The sequence below is a fragment of the Phoxinus phoxinus genome, assembly GCF_949152265.1.
Source record: "Phoxinus phoxinus genome assembly, chromosome: 22".
NCBI lineage: Eukaryota > Metazoa > Chordata > Actinopteri > Cypriniformes > Leuciscidae > Phoxinus > Phoxinus phoxinus.
Genome location: NC_136897.1, coordinates 14,143,288 through 14,161,934, shown reverse-complemented (window position 1 = coordinate 14,161,934; position 18,647 = coordinate 14,143,288). Strand labels below are relative to the sequence as shown.

Genomic DNA, 18,647 nt, shown 5'->3' with positions numbered 1-18,647 from the left:
CACATATGCTCAATCTGACACCCATTTCCGTACATGAATCCCAACACCTCGCACCGGTTCTGCAGAATCATCACCTCGCCCACATAAAAAGTCTTCTCAACACTTGAATGGCTCTCGAGACAATTGAAAAAATGTGACGTGAACGCTGAAAGATGGGGGGATGGGGGGTATCAGAGCATTAAAGCCGTATGTTGGAACCAGAACTACCGCCATGTTCTTCATCATTCTGCTTGAAATAAAATGGCGGCCTGGCATAAAGCATGCTACATTTTCCTCTCAAAGTCGTGAACCCGAAAACGCTCCTCAGTTGGCGAGGTCCCGAAGCACTGGAGGTCTAACACTGCCCCCACTGTTACATCTGAGAACTGCAAACAATCCAGTGTACGCCCAATAGCTGTCCTCAAAATGGAAAACGAAAACATGAATTCCCAACCAAGTGACAGGAAATTTAGACATTACATTTAAATTATCTACAATTCATATGACAATTAGTATTTCTCTGTATCTTTTTCTGTTTGTCATCAATCCTCATGTCAGCATGAAAGAATCACCGCGCGTCTGCCATGAACAATTTTTTTTTTTTTCATTTCATATCTTGCCTGAACTCTACCAGTAGCTCAGGATGGTAGAGAATTTAAGTGCTCAGTATCACTCGGATTTTTTCCTGTCTGTTCATTATTATTGTAATTATTATTATCTTTGTTGCATTATATACAAATAAACACAACTAGACAACATTGGGGGAAAACTGAATTGTTCATGACCATCAATGAAACAAAATGCACAGCATATACATTGTTCAAGATAAATGTATTTCAAAGTAATAATGGAAATAAAATTAAGTTGTTGAATAAATGTGTTGTGCACTGAGTGTTTGTTTTGGAGAAGTGATATTAACTACTTGAAATGAACAAATTAAATGTGTCCACAAATCAGCAATTAAATGTTTATTTCTGGCATATGAAAAAAGGAACACATCTACACAATGAATACTTAGCTGTCTTAACAGACATTTATGGCATTTTTAATCAATAAACTAGTCAGCTTTGGTCATTCTGAAGAGATGGGACTTCTACAGTATGCAAGGAAATGCATTGGAATTCTGTTTTCAAGTTTTTGGTTTCTTGCTGGAACCTGTTCCCAGAAGCCATTGCTGGAGAGACCCGGTCGGCTTGGTTTGCTTCTCTGCTGCAAGTTTTCCTTCAGGTTCTTTAGCTGTAGTCTCTTCATCAGGATTCTTCCTCTTAGTTGGTGAGGCAGTTTTCAGCCAGCTCATCATCATTTTGCTGCTGGCTGTTGGTTGAACGGTCTAGACAGGTGGAAGGTCAGTATTTAAATCAATAGGAATATCGGAATTTAATATATGATACATATAAGCATATAAGTACAACTCCAATGACACTGTTATTTTGTCAAATTAAGCAAAACATATTTCATTTTGTGTATTAGGGTACATAAGGACAAAACATTTTGAATTCCAAAAATGTTTTTAAAAAATATATTTCCATCACTAAATCCTATTACATCATTTGAGATGTGGTAATGACACTGGTGGGATTTTTCAGAAACATCTGCTCAAACTGAACCCTTCCAAGCTCCAAATGGTAACAAAATATGCTTTATTTTATTCTTCTGAAATTGTTACTCTAATATCAGGAGAGTTTTACATTATCGTGACATGTAGAGATTAATCCGTGTCAGATATAGATCCTGGTCGCTAAAGACCCGAATATGAAATAATGATTGGAGAAACATCCACGCATTTAAGGGTTAAACTAACTTGTGTGAAAAGTTAAACATTTTTTTAAACATTCACCTTCTTAATCGTGGGGTCTACAGGCTGCAGACACTCTGGGGAGTTGTCGCCCTGGTCCAAACTTTGGTCACATTTCGGTTCCTGTGTACTTTGTGGACTGGGCACTTGTCCTCCTTGGCTTTGTGGGAAATATATGAAGAAAGGCTGTTTCTCTTTCTCCAGTCGCCTCCATTCATAGAAGCCGTCAGCTAGAATGACACAGCGCTGGCCTTTCAGAAGAGGATCCTGTACAATACATTTCCAGCAACAAGTCATTTGTCTGTCCACAGCATATTAGAGGATATTTGATGTTTAATAATAGAGTGCAACAGTGCTCTCACACTTTTTTTAAAAGCCTTGGTTCTGGAAGTATTTCCCCCCATACATTGTTCCTATTTTTTCGTATTTATTTTGGCGTAAGTCGACTTGTGTAGGTTGTCTGCCGGAAACTAGTTATTTCAGTTGATTAAGTTTTAAATATTTATATTTTTCTTACACGAATGCATCGCTTAACTTTAGAAGACCTTTATTAACCCCCGGAGCCATGTGGATTACTTTTATGATGGATGCACTTTTATGGACTTCAAAACATAAACGGCCATTCACTGCCATTATAAAGCTTGGAAGAGCCAGATTTTTTTTTTTATATAATTCCGATTGTATTCGTCTGAAAGAAGAATGTCATATACACCTAGGATGGCTTGAGGGTGAGTAAATCATGGGGTAATTTTCATTTTTGGGTGAACTATCCCTTTAACTACATTGTAGCTCACAATAGTTATGTATTAAATGGTTTATAAGTTACTGTTGAAAATCAGGTATCCTATTGATAAAATCTATTAGATTGTTTCATTAGGATCATCACTGTTACACTCTATTATGCAGAGTTGAATTTTGGACCAATAATATTTCACTGTGGGCGGGGCTTCACCGCTAATGTAGAATAAATAAGGATGTCTTATGTACCTTATAAGACTTCTTTCCTAGCAGGCTCTCACTGCGACAGTTAGAGGTGTTGTACTGCATCTTATTGGGGTCATTCTCTTTGAACCATGCCGGGACGAGACCCCAGCGCATCGCTGCCAGCACACACTCATCTACAGGAGCATCCTATGAAAAGTGGTTTATTTAAGAGTTGTTCTTTAGCAACAAAAGTTGTGTGTACAGTATTTGTTTTGACAAATTGACATGCCTTGTTGAAGTGTCTGTTGGACAGCAGCACAGGACTGAAGGACTGAGGACTCTTGTTGTATGAGGGCCGGTATTTGTCGGTGTCTCCATCCTTCCACCGGGGCCGGTGTCGTTGTCCTGTTCGGTCTCGATACCGAGAGGCGCGACTGAGCTCATCCGACGCAAGAGTGCAAGCCGTTCTCCCGCACATCCTGGGGTGTGCCAAGCCTGTGTGACATCACCACACATTAGATGGTACATTTACTTAATGCCTTAAACAAAATAACAGTGGTGTTTGGCATTTCTTAGTTAAAAAGAATACAAGCAGTAAATGCAACTCATTAAAAGATGAAACGAGAAACAAATATTTTGTTTGATTATATTTATATAAATACATATTTTAAAAATCTCACAGAAAAACCTACTTTTTACCCGTTTTTAAGTACCTGATAAAATACTAATTTACAATGCACACCACTTATGCTATTAGTTTATCAGAATACTGATATACCCTTTTTGTATACGTTCTTTCTTTTTTTGTTTATTATTATCTCGGTGTTTTATTTGATTCGTTTGGTTCGTTTCTAAATACTGTTGCAAAAAGTAATTCACGGTTTCTTTTACGTCATTACGTAAATCGCGCGGTTTCTGACGTCCCAGGGAAGGGAATCGTCTCTTGTTGTCTTCGCTATGAAAGTTCCTTACTTCTCTTCAAATCTCGGTTACTATTAGCTCATCCAATGATTCGCGGCTCATTACAAATCAGGCTAATGTGTTCTAGGTTAAATGATTGAATCGACAACCGCTCGTACATATTTCAGTCCAAATCATAGACTGTAATAAAATGGTTCAATTATTTCATTTAGAAGATCCGACTCACAAGAACAATTCGTTCGTGAAGCAGTAACGTTAGCTGTCAGGCCGTTCTAACTGCAGTAACATCACCGTTACCTCATTTCACTCTAAAAATGCTTACTTTAAATTCTTAAAAGGTTGCACGCCGTTTAATTTTAGCTCAATACTTCATCTCAAAGCTTTTTTTATAGGTGATTCGGCTAACGTTAGACTGCTAGTTACATGCAACTGTTTCTGTACACCCAGTTTGCCGTCTTCATAAACTGGCAAACATGATACAGATGCATTGACAAATAATAGACACTACTAACATAAGGTAAAATAAATTCTCACCAGTCAAGAAGTCGTCGTTATTTTGAGGTAAAGAATGTAAAAGCAGAAAGAGCAACGATGTGGATGTTCACAAGTGTGTTTCCATGGTGTAAACACGAAATAGCGCCCTCTGTCAGGACAACCGGTCATAACACTTCAAATCAATTAAATGCTTTGCATACAGAATATATAGTTATGCGAACGGTAGTCTAATAATTAACAAAAAAATTGTTTTTATTTTCAAACACACACATACATGCAACGGCAATGTTTAGAAGTAGTTTATAAAATGTCAGATGCATACGACTAAATTCAACATGAACTGAAATAAATGACAACATAAGCATGAATTTACAAACGCTGATATTTCCAATTACAATACCTTTATACAAGCTTTATTTCCTTTTACTCATACAAAAACTCAAAAATAACGAGTTCTTTCTCTATCCAATGTGGTAACAAAATACTATCAACACTATGACAACAGCTTTAAAGAGATAGTTCAACCAATAAATGACAATTCTGTCATCTTTTACTCATCCCCATGTCATTCCAAAACCTGTCTGACTATTTCTTCTGTGGAACACAAAATGATATATATTTTGAGAAATGTCTCAGTGTTTGTGTCCGTACAATGAAAGTCAATTGTCACCAAAACTTTTTGGTTAACGACATTCTTCAAAATATCTTCCTTTATGTTCCAAAGAAGAAAGAAAGTTATACAGGTTGAGAACGACAAGAGGGTGAGTAAATGACGACACAATGTGATTTTTTGGGAGAACTGTCGCCATCACAATATCAAACCATTCTGGTAATCAGTTGCAATTGGAACTGTACAGAAAGACAAAAAATAAATGGTAAACTCAAGGTGCCATACTTCTGGCACTTGAAACCCATAGTGTCAAACACCTGTATTTATCACAACTAGCCATGTCAGGTCTTATTTTGGATAGAGAGTAGTCATAACATGAACGATTATATTAAATGTTCATTTACATGTTCTTCAAGTTGTCTGAATGAAGTGTCCATAGCCAACAAACATATGAATGAAGACATCACATTTTTTTAGCTGCCGGTCATATTTATCCATCTAAGAGTTTGAGAATACTTTCTCTCTCCTTTAAAGCTTTCCACGCCTGATCTTTCTCTTTTTTTGTTGGAGTGCGTTTCTTTTGCCTGGCTGCCATGATGCGACGGAAGGCCTCCATGACCTCGTTATCAGCCACGCGGACCCGCTGTCGAAGCTCCTGTTTTCGCATCTCTTCCCGTGCCAACCTGCATGAACAGGATGAAAAGAGAAATGTGACTTTCCTGAAAAATCACATTAAGGCTTGTATTTCAACATGCATATGGGGGAAAAAACTATACCACAAGATATTTCTAGTTAAAATTCTCATTGACATCTAAAAAAACAATACACAGCTGGCTGCTTCAATACAGTTTTCATCTGACTAAAACTATGGAAAGAAAAATCACAACTTGTCACATACGACTGCTCCCTCTAACTCTTTGAAAGATTACAAGCTTATTTTCACGAGGCCAGATTTCATCTTGTGCTGACGGCAGTCTTGATCTGGATCTTGTGCTCTTTCGGTGAGACTCACTTGAGCAGTTCCTGCTTGCGTGAGCGGTTGTGGGCAGTCAGAGCTTTGAGTTCAGCCTGTCTTTTCTGCAGCTCAGCCAGCACCTCGTCTTCAGATTCTCCTCCGACACCTTGCCTCTCATCCGACTCCAGCAGCCCCTGAGACACCAGCTCCTCTCTTATACGAGCCTCCAGAGAGCGTGTGTGAGGCACACTGGGGAAAACAGGAGAAAATATTCGGTGAACTTCATTATTGTGCACGTTATTGTTACAAAGAAAAACATAGCGGTATATATTTTCAAAAACTTTCATCAAAAAGTAATTGCTTTCTTTGCCTATGAAACAACTTTAAAGTCCACATGATATCAAAATTGACCATATTTACTTTGTTTGCCTAAATTGATCGTTTTGTGGTGAACAATTCATCCATGCAAGTCAATCCACACAAAAACATTTTTTGGCTTCGTAATCTTTAATCAAAATCTGAAAATGCCCCTCCCCTCTGCATTGGAGGACCTTCCCTGATGACGTAGGTTTGGCGGTTTTGGTGTCTGCTTAACATCCGTAACCACGCCCCTCCAACTGACAGTAGACAGGCTGAATGAAACACCTACTTTTCTAGATCCAATCAGGTGCTAGTTGGAAAAAAGCCACGCCCACTATTTTTCCTCATTTAGTATTCCATTTCTCTCGGAAATACGTCACAACACTGAGATAAAGTCGGTTGCAACTTCTGGTTCACGCAGACAAAAAAATGTATGATGTCACCCAGGCCATGGAGGCAATTTAATAATCTTAACCAATAGCTAAATATCTTGTTATCCCATTCATGTCCACTCTTCACCATCCGATCAATTCCCAAATCCACAGTTTTTTCCTCGTCAACGAATGACCAGTTTCAATGTCAATGAGCAAATACGACTGGTTGACTTAACAACTAATTAACTAATCGATCTTAACTGGCCCTATATAATTATACTGGTTCACCCGATTGGAAACGTTTCTGTTTGCATAAGACGTGTTCTTGGATTTAAATACAATTCGACAGTGGACAACAAAATGGTTTAGAGTGTCAGAACGAGAGTCAAGAGGTGTTAAAACAACTGTTCAAAAGTTTCGGGGTAACTTAGCAAAGATATTAAATTGCATAAAAAGTGAGAGTAATAATGTTATTTTAGTTTTTACCTGAAGGCTTTACCCTGGCTACGAGGTGACGTACCGGCCCCATCATCCTTCCCTGGAATGTCTGGAATAGGGGAATCCTCCATAGGAGATATGATGTTTTCCTACATGCGTGAAAAGGATATGACTGAAATAAACTGAGCTGTAATGAAGCGGACTAAATGTTGCACAATATAAAGACTTATTTTGGCAGATGAGGAGTCACTGACCTCAACCAGCGCTTGTAGAAGCCGCTGAGTGAGAGGGCCAAAGGGACAGCCGTCGTCAGGAGGTTCATGCTGAGTCTCTGATTTCTTCAGTAGGGCGTCTACATCTACACAAACCAGAATAGTAGAGGATAAAAGAAACAGATGCAAAAAAAAAAAAATCAATGCTGCAATCGGAATCAAGATACATCTTTAATGACACGGTTACCTTTAGCATCCAGTTCAGAAAGAGGACCCATTATGCTTTTTTTCTTGTCATTGGCTCTGGCTCCCTCTCTTTGCTCCTCTAACAGGTCCTCTTGAGCCCAGCGTTGGGAATAGTGCTTTCCGAGAGCTGGGATCTGCAAGAAAAAACAGCAGTCAGGGCTCAGAAGTGAACAATCAACAAAATCCATTTAACAGGCATTCTCTGAATACAGAAGCAGCTGAAGGGAAGGAAAGGAAAGAGAAAGCTGCAATAATGCAGAGCAAGAACTGGACTCTAAAAGATCTTTACCTTGTAGTACTCCGCTTCATCTTCAGGGGGTTTGAGCAGCTCATCCAGAACTCTGATCTCTTCATTTGTGATGTCTGCACAGTAAGGCTCCACTGAGGCCCAGAATCTGTTTTACACACATAAAACAACACTTGGTTGGTACGATTTAAAAAAAATATATATATATTTTTTTTAAAGAGTCTCTTATGCTCAACAAGGCTAAATGTATTTGTGCAAAAATACAGTACAACAGTAATATTGTGAAATGTTTTTACAATTTGTAAAGCTGGAGAAACTGGTTGGAGAGATAGACTGGTCTATGAAACAAATAACCTTGCTGGAAATTAACATCTGACCTCCCCCATACAGTTTCACTCCCTCTTACCCCTAAAGACTCACACAAGAATATATATGTGGTTTAATGTGAATGATTATGTTTAGTATCATTTAAAATGTCTCAGAGTGAGTGGTACAAATGTCTCATTTCCAACTTAGTTAAACAAAAAGAAATCAGGTTTTGAGAAGTTTAGAGAAACTAGCACACAAAGGAAGGTTGTCTCTAGGCAAATGGTCTCCTACCCCCAAAAGGTGTCAACTCTGAATGTAAATTCCCATTGTTAACATATGAAAGAGGTTTTGGCTATTTAATGGAATGCGGCAGAGGAATCAGGGCTTTCTGTATCCAGACTGGCCCATGATGGCTGGGAGTGACCGAGACTTCCAGCCTCATGTATTTATTCAGGTTGGGTTCGCATCTCCTCTTTTTATTCATGTTTTGTATTGATTATCTTTGAATTGATTATACAATTGACCTGATACCTGATTTAATAAATTGTTACATTTGATTATTCAAACTGATTCTGACCTTGTTCATTTAATAGTTTAAAAGTAATAGTCAAACATTTGCTCACTTTTAGTGATGCATAGATATTATCAAAACCTTTCATTTATGGAGTCAGATGAAATAACGAGTAAATACATATGAGAAATGTATTGCATTTAATCGAAATTACTTTGAGATGCTGGGAAGACGGAACGCGCAAGAAACCTTCCCGTGTTATTGGAAACCCCCATTGGACCAATATAGCGTGGCTTACAAATTTAAAATAACTGTTTTCTATTTTAATATATTTTAAAATATAATTCCTTCCTGTGATGGAAAAGCTAAATTTTCAGCATCAATTACTCCATTCTTCAATGTCACATGATCCTTCAGAAATCATTCTAATATGCTGATTTGATGCTCAAGAAACACTTCTTATTATTATCAATATTGATAACAGTCGTGCTTATTATTAATAATGTTTATGTCTTTAATATTTCTTATATATATATATATATTTTTTTTTTTTGGAACCATGATTCTTAATAAAAAGTAGGGATGCACAATATATTGGCCACCATATCGGTATCGGCCAATATATGTTCATTTTTTATGTTATTGGCCCAATAAGAAAATGTGGCAAATAATAGATTATTTCCTTCAGCTGAGACACTTCAGTTGCGTACTGTTCACTATGATGGTTTTGAATTGCTTGAAATATGAAATCACTTCAAAAAGGAAAATACAGTAAAGTGTGCAGCACAAGTCTGTCATATAGGCTAAATAAAATATAATGAGAACATTATAATTGTGTGCTTGGGACATAGCTTTTAGTGGTGAACTTTTTATTTTGTTATTAGGAATAATTCTAAAAAATTCAGAAGTATACAGTCAAATAGAGCTGCATAACGATTAATCGCAACTAATCGTTTGCAGAATAAAAGTTTCTGTTTACATCATATATGTGTGTGTACTGTGTAAAATAATTATGTATTTATAAATACACACACATGCATGTATACATTTAAAAAATATTTACATATTTATATACATTTTTATATTTAAATATAATTTATATTATATATAATTATACATTTTCTTAAAATTATACATGCATGTTTGTGTATTTATATATACATAATTATTTTACACAGTACACACACATATGATGTAAACAAAAACTTTTATTCTGCAAACGATTAGTTGCAATTAATCGTTATGCAGCCCTACAGTCAAATCAAAAATTATTCAGACACCAGATATAATTTTTTACTAGTGGGTGCAGGACACAATAGGTCATTTATGTAAGTGAGGAGGATAGCAAAAAAAAATTTGTTACATATTATACCCAAAAATTCTTCATACTGTAAAATTTTTACAAATTTGGGACCAAAGATTATTCAGACGCTGTTTTTTTTCTTTAATTGCTAATGCGACCTTTTTACACCACAGACTAAAGTTGTCATATTTTATTACCATTTTCTAAGCTATAGCGAATAAACTGTGATAATGTGAGAAGTGTTGAAGGTGTCTGAATACATTTTGGTTTGACTGTATTTATTGGCGAATATATTGGCGAATATATCAGTTATAAGCTTTCAAATCTAAAGAATTATTGGTTATCGATACTGACCAAAATGTTCATATTGTTGCATTCCTAATAGTTCAAGTTCAAGCTTGCATTTGTGTTTGAATAATTAAATAAAAAAATGTAACTGGATACTTAATATTTCTCATTTGAAATCACTTAAAGCATGAAATGAGGAAGAATTGATATTTGATTTAATTTAATACCTAGCTTGTATGTCGGAAAAATCTGATCTGTATCCTAACTCTATTAACAAACCTGTTGGGAGCATCATTTTTAGGATTGCGGGGTATTTCTTGGGGGTCCACTTCAAATTCAAAGTCCTGGACCTTGGTCTGTATGTTTTTAGACTTCGGTCTACCAGGCCCAGGTCCGGGACCATGACTTCCTTTTCCATCAAGCTTCTGTTTTTTGGGCTTGGAATGGCGAGAAGAGGCTGCGAGATCTGGATCCTTCCCTAATTTCAGAAATCTTTTGTCCCCTTTTTTGTCCTGCCAGTCTGTAAGAATCTGTTTCAGAGAAAAAAACATAAATAACTTTAGACGGGTAGTATGTGGGAAAAAGACAAATAGAAAAACATTAAACTTTTTACCTGTCTCTGTTCTTCCAGTGCTCTGAGACGTCGGCTCGCAGAGGATAGGAGTGTTTCAAGCTCAAGCTGAAGCGTGTCCAGCTCTTCAATGCCAATGCCGTCATCTTCTGAGCGGCTGAGTACTGCGGTGTAGCGTGGACACACTTTCACGTGGTCCACAGGTTTGAAGTCATAGTACTTCAGAGGGGGACAGTCCTTCAGTTCACTCATCTTCTCGTTAACAGGAACCTATATCTGAAAAAAATTATAAATTAAGCCAGATTTATGCAAGGTATCCAACAGGCATTGATTAATTTCTTACTATTAATGAAGAACACAAGACTGTACAAGATTTTGTTTATGTTGTAAAGGCATGGTTGCTAGTAAACATCTACAGAGAGATAATGCTAGAGATGGACTGCTGTAGCTGTTATTCATAAGGTTTTATCTGTGACAATGCCAATGTTACATGTATTGCACCCCTGCATTCTCGATCACACTGTTATGTAATATTAGGCACCATATATGAGAGCAGTGTGAGATCATGAGCAGCCACTGTAAGCTAACGGCTACATGCTAATTCAACTACATGCTGTTCAAACCACAGAGAACCAATTGTAACATTTATCAATAAATATTCACATTGCATGCAATGAAAAGCTTTTAACGAAAATGTACAAATATGTTAAAAGTCAAAACAGGAGGATAACCTGAATTCGTACAAAGCATTTATTCCTAAAATATAATTGTTTACCTCCGATAAAGGGGCATCCATTACTGACCAAACCATTATTTCAGCACGGGGGAGAACATTCGCCGATTAAATTTGTATTAAATTTTATGTGTATTACGGATACTTTAGTATGATCAACGTGTGTTTAATTAACACGCCTAGACCAATTGTGTGTACCATCTGTAAAATCATTATTCAAGATCAGATAAATACTCAAACTTGACAGTTAACGTCCACAACATTACAGCGCAGCGTATGGAATGGTACATTCCTGACTGTAGCGCGTCCAAGCAGTATAAATAAAGATTATTTATTTTTAGAGACTAACGTGCTGATTCAAACCACAAAAGAGATTAGGATTATTTCAGCACAGTAATATTTTTAGACAAACGCCTCTTTGGCTGTAATGTATTTGACCTGTCGTGTTATTTGCCATATAAGGAAGAAAAAGCGAATCAAGGTAAGATTGCTACAGGGCTCGACCGTAAATATAGGAATAGATGTTAAATCATCATCGGCGTTTTTATAATTTTCGCTGAATTTTACAGTTTCTTAAAATAGAAAATATAAGAACTTGTATTTCTATGAAAATACACTTGATCATCCACCATTCACTCGTATACATTCAAGTCATGAGCGTATGATAATTGAACCGATTGCACTTCTAATAGGTGTATTACAGAAATGTGAGAACGCAATGGAGGCGTGATTTCTCATCTCTAGGCGTGGCGTGCGGACTTCCGTCTTCCTCCACAGACCTCATATAAAATGGTAAGAGATTTACATTTCTAGAAAGTTGCTTAGATTGTTTTTATTATACCGCTAGCAGTCAAATTACTTAATAAACAGCATATCCGTAAAATAATTGCTTCCGTTCACAGCAGTGTTTTGTTGGTGTATTTGATCGAGTGATGTTAGTCTGTCTTGGTTTATGCTAGCTGGCTAACGTCAATGATTTTGCAGGCAAAGCCTCTTTTTGGCAGAATCAAAACATTAAATGCACGGTTTGCTCACATTTCACTGTATAGATAAAATATTTAATAAATGACATGTTTAATTTATTCAGACCAATCAATCTAGTTAAGAAGTGATGATTTAAGGCAGATGAATGACACTTCAGCACCTACATGATTGACTCGAGCTCAATGGGATGACCAAAACAACTCTTCTACTCTGTTAATAATTAAAATGAGACCCATTTAAAGTCGGTGCGGTTATAAAATGAAGTGTTGCCATGAAATCGAAATGGACAGGTTTTTATTAGCAATATTTCAGTATTTGTTAAATTATTTATCAGTGCACATCATTGTTATTATTCTTTTTTTAATGAATGTGCCCTCGTAATCTTTAATCAAAATAACTTCTCACTTGCAACGACTTATCTTCTCTGGTGACGTGTTTACTGGCGCGAGGGCGGGACAACCTGTCAATCACATGATATCAAAGCAATAGCAAACCACAACCATCCAATCTATTCCAATGGACAAAATCAAGTCCTGCCCATAGACTGTAAAAAAATAGGTCCTGCCCTACATTTTTTTTTCTTGTTTGCTGAGCTGTTCCACTCAGATATAGAAGAAAGTAGAGACGAAAAGACTATCGCAACTTCCGTTTCATGCAGACTTTAATTAAATATTCAATTTTTTATATGTAGACGGCAACATTGCGACCCTACCTGAATGCAGTGCGCGCCACTCTTCAAGCAGCCCTGTGTCTGGAGAACTTCTCCTCTCAGGTGGTGGAGCGACACAACAAGCCTGAGGTGGAGGTTAGGTGAGGAAATCACTCATAAACCCCACGTCCTCCCTCTATATCGGATGTGCTTTTAACTGATAATCGTGTGCAATGCATGTCTTTCAATACAGGAGCAGCAAAGAGCTTCTGTTGCAGCCGGTGGTCATAAGCCGCAATGACAAGGAGAAGGTCCTGATCGAGGGGTCTATAAACTCAGTGAGAGTCAGCATTGCTGTCAAACAGGTATGAAGGTGAACTGTTGAAGACAGATGTAGTGATGTAAGTCTTTTTCTTGCCATCATCTTCTAAAGATATTCATGGTCTTCTTAGGCCGATGAGATTGAGAAGATCCTCTGCCATAAATTCATGAGGTTCATGATGATGCGAGCGGAGAACTTCTTCATCCTGCGGAGGAAACCTGTTGAGGTAAGATCTGTTGTGAACAGGGTGGGAAATTAACTTTTTTGTCCACCAGCCACAGTGGCTGGTGGATGCCCAATTTTACCAGCCACTTATATTTTTTACCAGCCACTTTTTCCGGAATTCAAATTGCAAGAAAGAAATTGCTTCAATACGTTTTTTATTTATTTCAGGGTACCCCCAGGATCCTCCAGCTTAAATTCAAGGCTTTTTAAGACCTTTTTTAATACCATTTCAAATGAAATTCAATGCCAACTTCGTACCCATTCCAACATAAGTATGAGGGGAAAATGTCAAATCTGTATACATTTTAAACCCTGGAAAATAATTATGTAGGCTACTATGTAGGCTACTTGAATTAAATAAAACATTTTATTTAAATGATCAGTCATATTTAATACATTCGCAACAGCGTTGTAGTGCGCTTGGTGTGTGTAGGCCAGTGTTCATTTTGGCAACCATTTTTGATTCAGTCTTAGTCTTCATCTTCAGACGAAAATGCTTATGAATGCAAACTTTTAGTCATTACTTTTAGTAAACTGCAGTTACTTTAGGTAGCTATTTTATATGTAGTCTTTAGACAGAAAATGTTATAATTATTCTCTCTAGGCCATTCAATTAAGCTTATGATGATAAATTATTTACATTGCACTCTTTAGCAGTAGCACTTGTGAAATTCTACATATCCCTTTTCCTAAGTTCCTCTCTTCCACTTAGACTGCAGTCACACCTTTTCCATTAAGGGACAATATTCGCCCCCTTTAATAAATTTTTTCATTTAATTTTTAACCTTTATAATACCTTTTAAAAATAAATAATGCTTTAAATAAAACCATGTTCAATAAATATGCAATGTTAAAAAAACGTTTTTAATATTAATAAAAATATTATATTAAAATAGCCAGTAGGTGGCGGTCATCGAGTCATTCATTCATTGAATCTCACGATTCGTTCAAAGCCACAGATTTCGTTGCAAAATAGAGCAATACGCCTGACTACTGTTTTAAATGCAGTACATCACTTAAATGTTACCCTTTTTTTTTTACTGTTGTATAAAATCAATGTCACATTTGAAATCGTGTGGATATTCGGGAAACATTGCATTCTTGCTCATATATGATCAACATTAAAAACACTGCTGGATATCAGCCTGCATTTTGATCGCAGATTTAGTCGCACAAACAGCGCAAGCGGCTCGTGACAGAACACAGGCCGACTGAATGACACTTTAATTTAAGTAGAAAATCTCAAATAAAGATCGCTGAACTCCAGCTTGTCTGTGTTTTCAGATCATCCGCGCTTCAGCAGTGTAGAGAGCGCGCGCGCATGGTTAAAAATAATTTCCCTTTCTTCTGCACCAGCTCAGCTCAGCTATATATATATATATACACTTTTTATTTTATTTTTATTCTCAGCTTAGCTATGTGTATAAGTTATACAGTATAACGGTCTCTTCAGCGCCGTGACACAGCGCTGAAAACCAATCAAAAGAGTTAATCGACAAAAGTGTATTATTGTTACTTAGCAACCGCATTCTTTGACAAAGGCTGTCCAATCCGTACAATGAAATCACTCGCAGCATGTGTTTATTGGTTACTAGCCTACTTAATACATTCAATGTTAAGTCAATGTAAAGACGCGTTTATGCGCGTCTGGTGGTCCTGTCCTGGTCCCTCGGTGGATGCGAATTTTTGCGAACTGTATTCGCTTTTGGTGCGAACGCAGCATTATTATAATCCACCCGCCACTGTGGCTGGTATACACGGCAAAGTGACCCGCCACTTTGAAAAAGTACCCGCCCTTGGCGGGTGGCGGGTGCTAATTTCCCACCCTGGTTGTGAAGAACAAACAAGGGATGAAGCAATATACAATTTATTAAACCAAACTCGCATATCATGCAAGTCTTTTTGATGGAGTCATGTAGGACTTTGGAACAAATGCTGTATAATGTAGCTTCACATCAGGCTATTTTTGAAATGCTATATAATGTGGAAGCACGTAAACTGATATTACCATGTTTTTCATTTCCTCTTTTGTGCATTTCAGGGCTATGACATCAGCTTCCTCATCACCAACTTCCACACAGAACAGATGTATAAACACAAGCTGGTGGACTTTGTCATCCATTTCATGGAGGAGATCGACAAGGAGATCAGCGAGATGAAGCTGTCGGTCAACGCTCGGGCCCGAATTGTCGCAGAGGAATTCCTCAAGAACGTATGTTTGAGATGTTGCATGTATATCTTTTAACAGACATGCAGGTAAAACTTGAAGTTAGAATATCGTGCAAAAGTTCATTTATTTCAATAATTCAACTTAAAAGATGAAACTAATATATTATTTAGACCCGTTACATGCAAAGTGAGATATTTCAAGCCTTTATTTGTTATAATTTTGATGATTATGGCTTACAGCTTATGAAAACCCCAAATTCAAAATTAGAATATTGTGAAAAGATTTTCATAAGATGTAAGCCATAATCCTCAAAATCATAACAAATAAAGGCTTGAAATATCTCACTTTGCATGTAATAAATCTATTAGGGCTGTCACTTTACGTTCGGAAATCGATTGCACAATCGATCGGACCAACCCAACACAAGTTTCGAAAATAGGTAAACGATTTTAACGGCCTTCTCTCTCGGAGCGCGTCCAGCTCGTCGCGATACGCCCGCAGCGAACGCGCATCACACAGCAACTGCAGGCTCTGACAAACACATAACAGCAAATTATACTTCTGCATAATGTCTCTTTTTACAACAAAAATGGGATTTCTGCTGGTATTCAGACAGTCTCATGCATACAGATACAGATTCGGGCTACAATCGCCTACGTAGGCGAAGTTAGTTTGACATTTCTAATCGTAAACACAGCTACGTTGAAGCCTGCAGTAATGTTTTTCATTGATATTATGGCAGTCCACTCTGCTTATTTTTTCAACAATGTTGCACTCCTGTTTGTCATTGTGCACGAAACTTCACGCCAATAAATCAGCAGAATTTGACTTGTGCGCTTCTCAAGCACTCTCTTTATGTTCGTCCTAATGCCTGTTAGTTGTCTGTGGATTTGCCTATATTTGCCATTGAAAATGGAATCTTCTTTAGACATGGAAAATCGATTTTACAATCGATTCAATGAACACATGTCTCAAAATTATTCGGATTTTTTTTCGAGATTTTTTTTTTTTACAAAAGTGACAGTCCTAGAGTCTATATAATATATCAATTTCACCTTTAAAGTTGTATTACTGAAATAAATTAACTTTTCCACCATATTCAATTTTTTCGAGTTTCATCTGTATTTAGAAGAATAAAAAGTAATTTATAATTTGACTCTTTTAATATATATATTTTTCTGTTCTAGTTCTGAGGATGCTTGTCTACATTCCTGATACCCATCAGAGATTGGTGTTGCTTTGGTTCCTGCGGACAAAAACATTCAACGTTTTTAAAATCTCCTCAGAGCAAAGGGAAAAGAGTTTATTAGTTAGCATCCAAGCAAGAAGATCTACAGGAACAACTGGCCAGTCCTGCAGCACTATATGCAGTCCCCTTTGCCTTCTGTTCAAGGTGCTCCTTGTGCCCATGGATATTAACAATTGTACATTTAGTCAAGAATTTATAACTCTCGTTTTCTGATGTTAGAAAAAAAGAAAGAAAACACACAGTCAAGGCAGGTCCTTAAAAGTATTACCTGTAATTAATATTGATGGGCACAGGAATCTTGTTGTTGGACTGTAGTTTTTTTTTTCTTTTCTTCTGTTGTCTTTTATATACATGTACTCATGTGCTTAATTTTTGTTACAAAGAAAGAAAATAATCAATTTAATGTTAAAGAGATCATGAGGGGTGGGGGAATAAGAAAAAAAATGTTGGCACAGCTATACAACTCCAATAAGATAACTATACAAAAAAAAAAAAAAACTGCGTAAAAACAAACAAAATTTCAATAAAAATATATTGTGCTTTCTGTACCTCTTTGGATTTATTTCTAAATTGCATTCACTTCTTTTTCTTGCTAATTTTTTCAAATCGCACTATCGTGTAGTTATTACTCCTCTTGTGATTGTGCTCTCAAACCACTTATATTAATTGATCTTTCTGCAGTTTTTGTTAGTTCTTATTTATTGGCTTTTTACAATGCCATCTGAGACATGTATTGAGCCAAGTTATTACATTTCTAGGTCAATTGTGTTACTCATGCATTATTCTGTGCTTAAAATTTGATGAGAATCGTAAAGCTAGAATGAGTACGGAAGTGGATATTGATCCTCAAAAGGTTAAAAATCAATACAAAAGTCCTTTTGTGATCTATCATTTTGAGCATGATGACTTGAAAAGATTGGTAACAATGGACGTCGTCCAGTCAATTAATTGTAGTCTGACTGTGATAATGGTTTGTTATTATGTTAATTACTCTTGTGAGGACACAATAACAACACGATCAAATTGATTTGCAAGAAATATGAAACAAAGCAGCCTGGCTTGATGAATTGAATGAATGTTAGGCAGATAATGATTTTGTGGTTTGTAGTGTTCACTGTTTATTGAAATCTTTAAAAGAGAACAACTGTTAGACTACAGTAAAGTAAAAATGCAATACTATGCCACCCCAACATTTTCTGTTACTTTTTTTCTTTGCTGCTGTGCTGTTTATATTGAACAAAAGTGCATTTTTGGGCAAGGTTTTTGGGGGAATAGCGAAGGCTTTAAATGCATTGTGATTCTGTGATGGCATCTTGCAAAGAGGTGGTATAATGCCATTTTCACCCGATGTAAAATAAGTATTTGATGTCCCGAGAGTGTGTATGTGAAGTTTTAGCTCAAAATACCCCACATATATTTTTATATAGCATGTTTAAATTGTCACATTTTGAGGGTGAGCAAAAACGCACCGTTTTGTGTGTGCCCCTTTAAATGCAAACGAGCTGCAGCTCGCGGAACAGGGGGCGGAGCTTCAACGGCTTGTGTCCTTTTACCTCACACACACATGCACTGAAAAGTTCAAAAACTTGTAGCCTTTTTATGTTCAAACCGGAGTCAGACAATGACTACAGGATATTTATGAATGGTTTGTTATGTATGGAAACGTTCAGTATCATGTCCTGTTGGACTCGGTTATGTTAACGTTATGCACTGCGAGTAAGAGGTTAATGTGCCTTAAATTAAGGCTTAAGTTATAGCCCGTTTGTCTAACCCGGGA

The 18,647-nt window shown here is 36.8% G+C and overlaps 3 protein-coding genes across 4 annotated transcripts; 1 reads left to right on the top strand and 2 right to left on the bottom strand.

The window, feature by feature from the left end:
* Positions 1-739: 739 nt before the first annotated feature.
* On the bottom strand, positions 740-4,292 carry hmces (5-hydroxymethylcytosine binding, ES cell specific). Its single transcript, XM_079598090.1, has 5 exons — positions 4,154-4,292; positions 2,988-3,193; positions 2,762-2,905; positions 1,817-2,041; positions 740-1,309 (listed from the first exon to the last, which is right to left on the bottom strand). Exons 2-5 carry the CDS (start codon positions 3,174-3,176, stop codon positions 1,109-1,111), a joined length of 759 nt encoding a protein of 252 aa, XP_079454216.1. The 5' UTR covers positions 3,177-3,193; positions 4,154-4,292; the 3' UTR covers positions 740-1,108.
* tada3l (transcriptional adaptor 3-like) lies at positions 4,196-11,711 on the bottom strand. 2 transcript variants are annotated; one of them, XM_079598088.1, is made up of 9 exons: positions 11,314-11,711; positions 10,581-10,814; positions 10,247-10,497; positions 7,599-7,704; positions 7,311-7,443; positions 7,106-7,209; positions 6,900-7,000; positions 5,737-5,928; positions 4,196-5,407 (listed from the first exon to the last, which is right to left on the bottom strand). In XM_079598088.1, the coding sequence occupies exons 2-9, from the start codon at positions 10,788-10,790 to the stop codon at positions 5,215-5,217; spliced, it is 1,290 nt and encodes a 429-aa protein (XP_079454214.1). In that variant the 5' UTR covers positions 10,791-10,814; positions 11,314-11,711; the 3' UTR covers positions 4,196-5,214. The 2 variants fall into 2 exon arrangements, with proteins under 2 accessions (XP_079454214.1, XP_079454215.1); XM_079598089.1 differs by having other exon boundaries at positions 4,250-5,407; positions 11,270-11,320.
* On the top strand, positions 11,528-18,058 carry arpc4l (actin related protein 2/3 complex, subunit 4, like). Its single transcript, XM_079598092.1, has 7 exons — positions 11,528-11,752; positions 11,964-12,063; positions 12,947-13,065; positions 13,158-13,269; positions 13,357-13,452; positions 15,493-15,663; positions 16,809-18,058. Exons 2-7 carry the CDS (start codon positions 12,061-12,063, stop codon positions 16,812-16,814), a joined length of 507 nt encoding a protein of 168 aa, XP_079454218.1. The 5' UTR covers positions 11,528-11,752; positions 11,964-12,060; the 3' UTR covers positions 16,815-18,058.
* The last annotated feature ends 589 nt before the right edge of the window (positions 18,059-18,647 follow it).

Bases quoted from the DNA above. Each gene is read 5' to 3' on its own strand.
- arpc4l (XM_079598092.1), top strand. The intron at 13,066-13,157 runs GTGAGGAAATCA...CTTTCAATACAG, and splicing joins AAGCCTGAGGTGGAGGTTAG to GAGCAGCAAAGAGCTTCTGT. The intron at 13,453-15,492 runs GTAAGATCTGTT...TGTGCATTTCAG, and splicing joins TGCGGAGGAAACCTGTTGAG to GGCTATGACATCAGCTTCCT.
- tada3l (XM_079598088.1), bottom strand. From the start codon at position 10,790: ATGAGTGAACTGAAGGACTGTCCCCCTCTGAAGTACTATGACTTCAAA. The intron at 7,705-10,246 runs GTTTGTTAATAG...TGTGTAAAACAG, and splicing joins AAAAATGATGCTCCCAACAG to ATTCTGGGCCTCAGTGGAGC. The intron at 7,444-7,598 runs GTAAAGATCTTT...TTTTTCTTGCAG, and splicing joins ATGAAGCGGAGTACTACAAG to ATCCCAGCTCTCGGAAAGCA.
- hmces (XM_079598090.1), bottom strand. From the start codon at position 3,176: ATGTGCGGGAGAACGGCTTGCACTCTTGCGTCGGATGAGCTCAGTCGC. The intron at 2,906-2,987 runs GCATGTCAATTT...CACTTTTCATAG, and splicing joins CCAACAGACACTTCAACAAG to GATGCTCCTGTAGATGAGTG. The intron at 1,310-1,816 runs GTGAATGTTTAA...CCACCTGTCTAG, and splicing joins TAGACCCCACGATTAAGAAG to ACCGTTCAACCAACAGCCAG.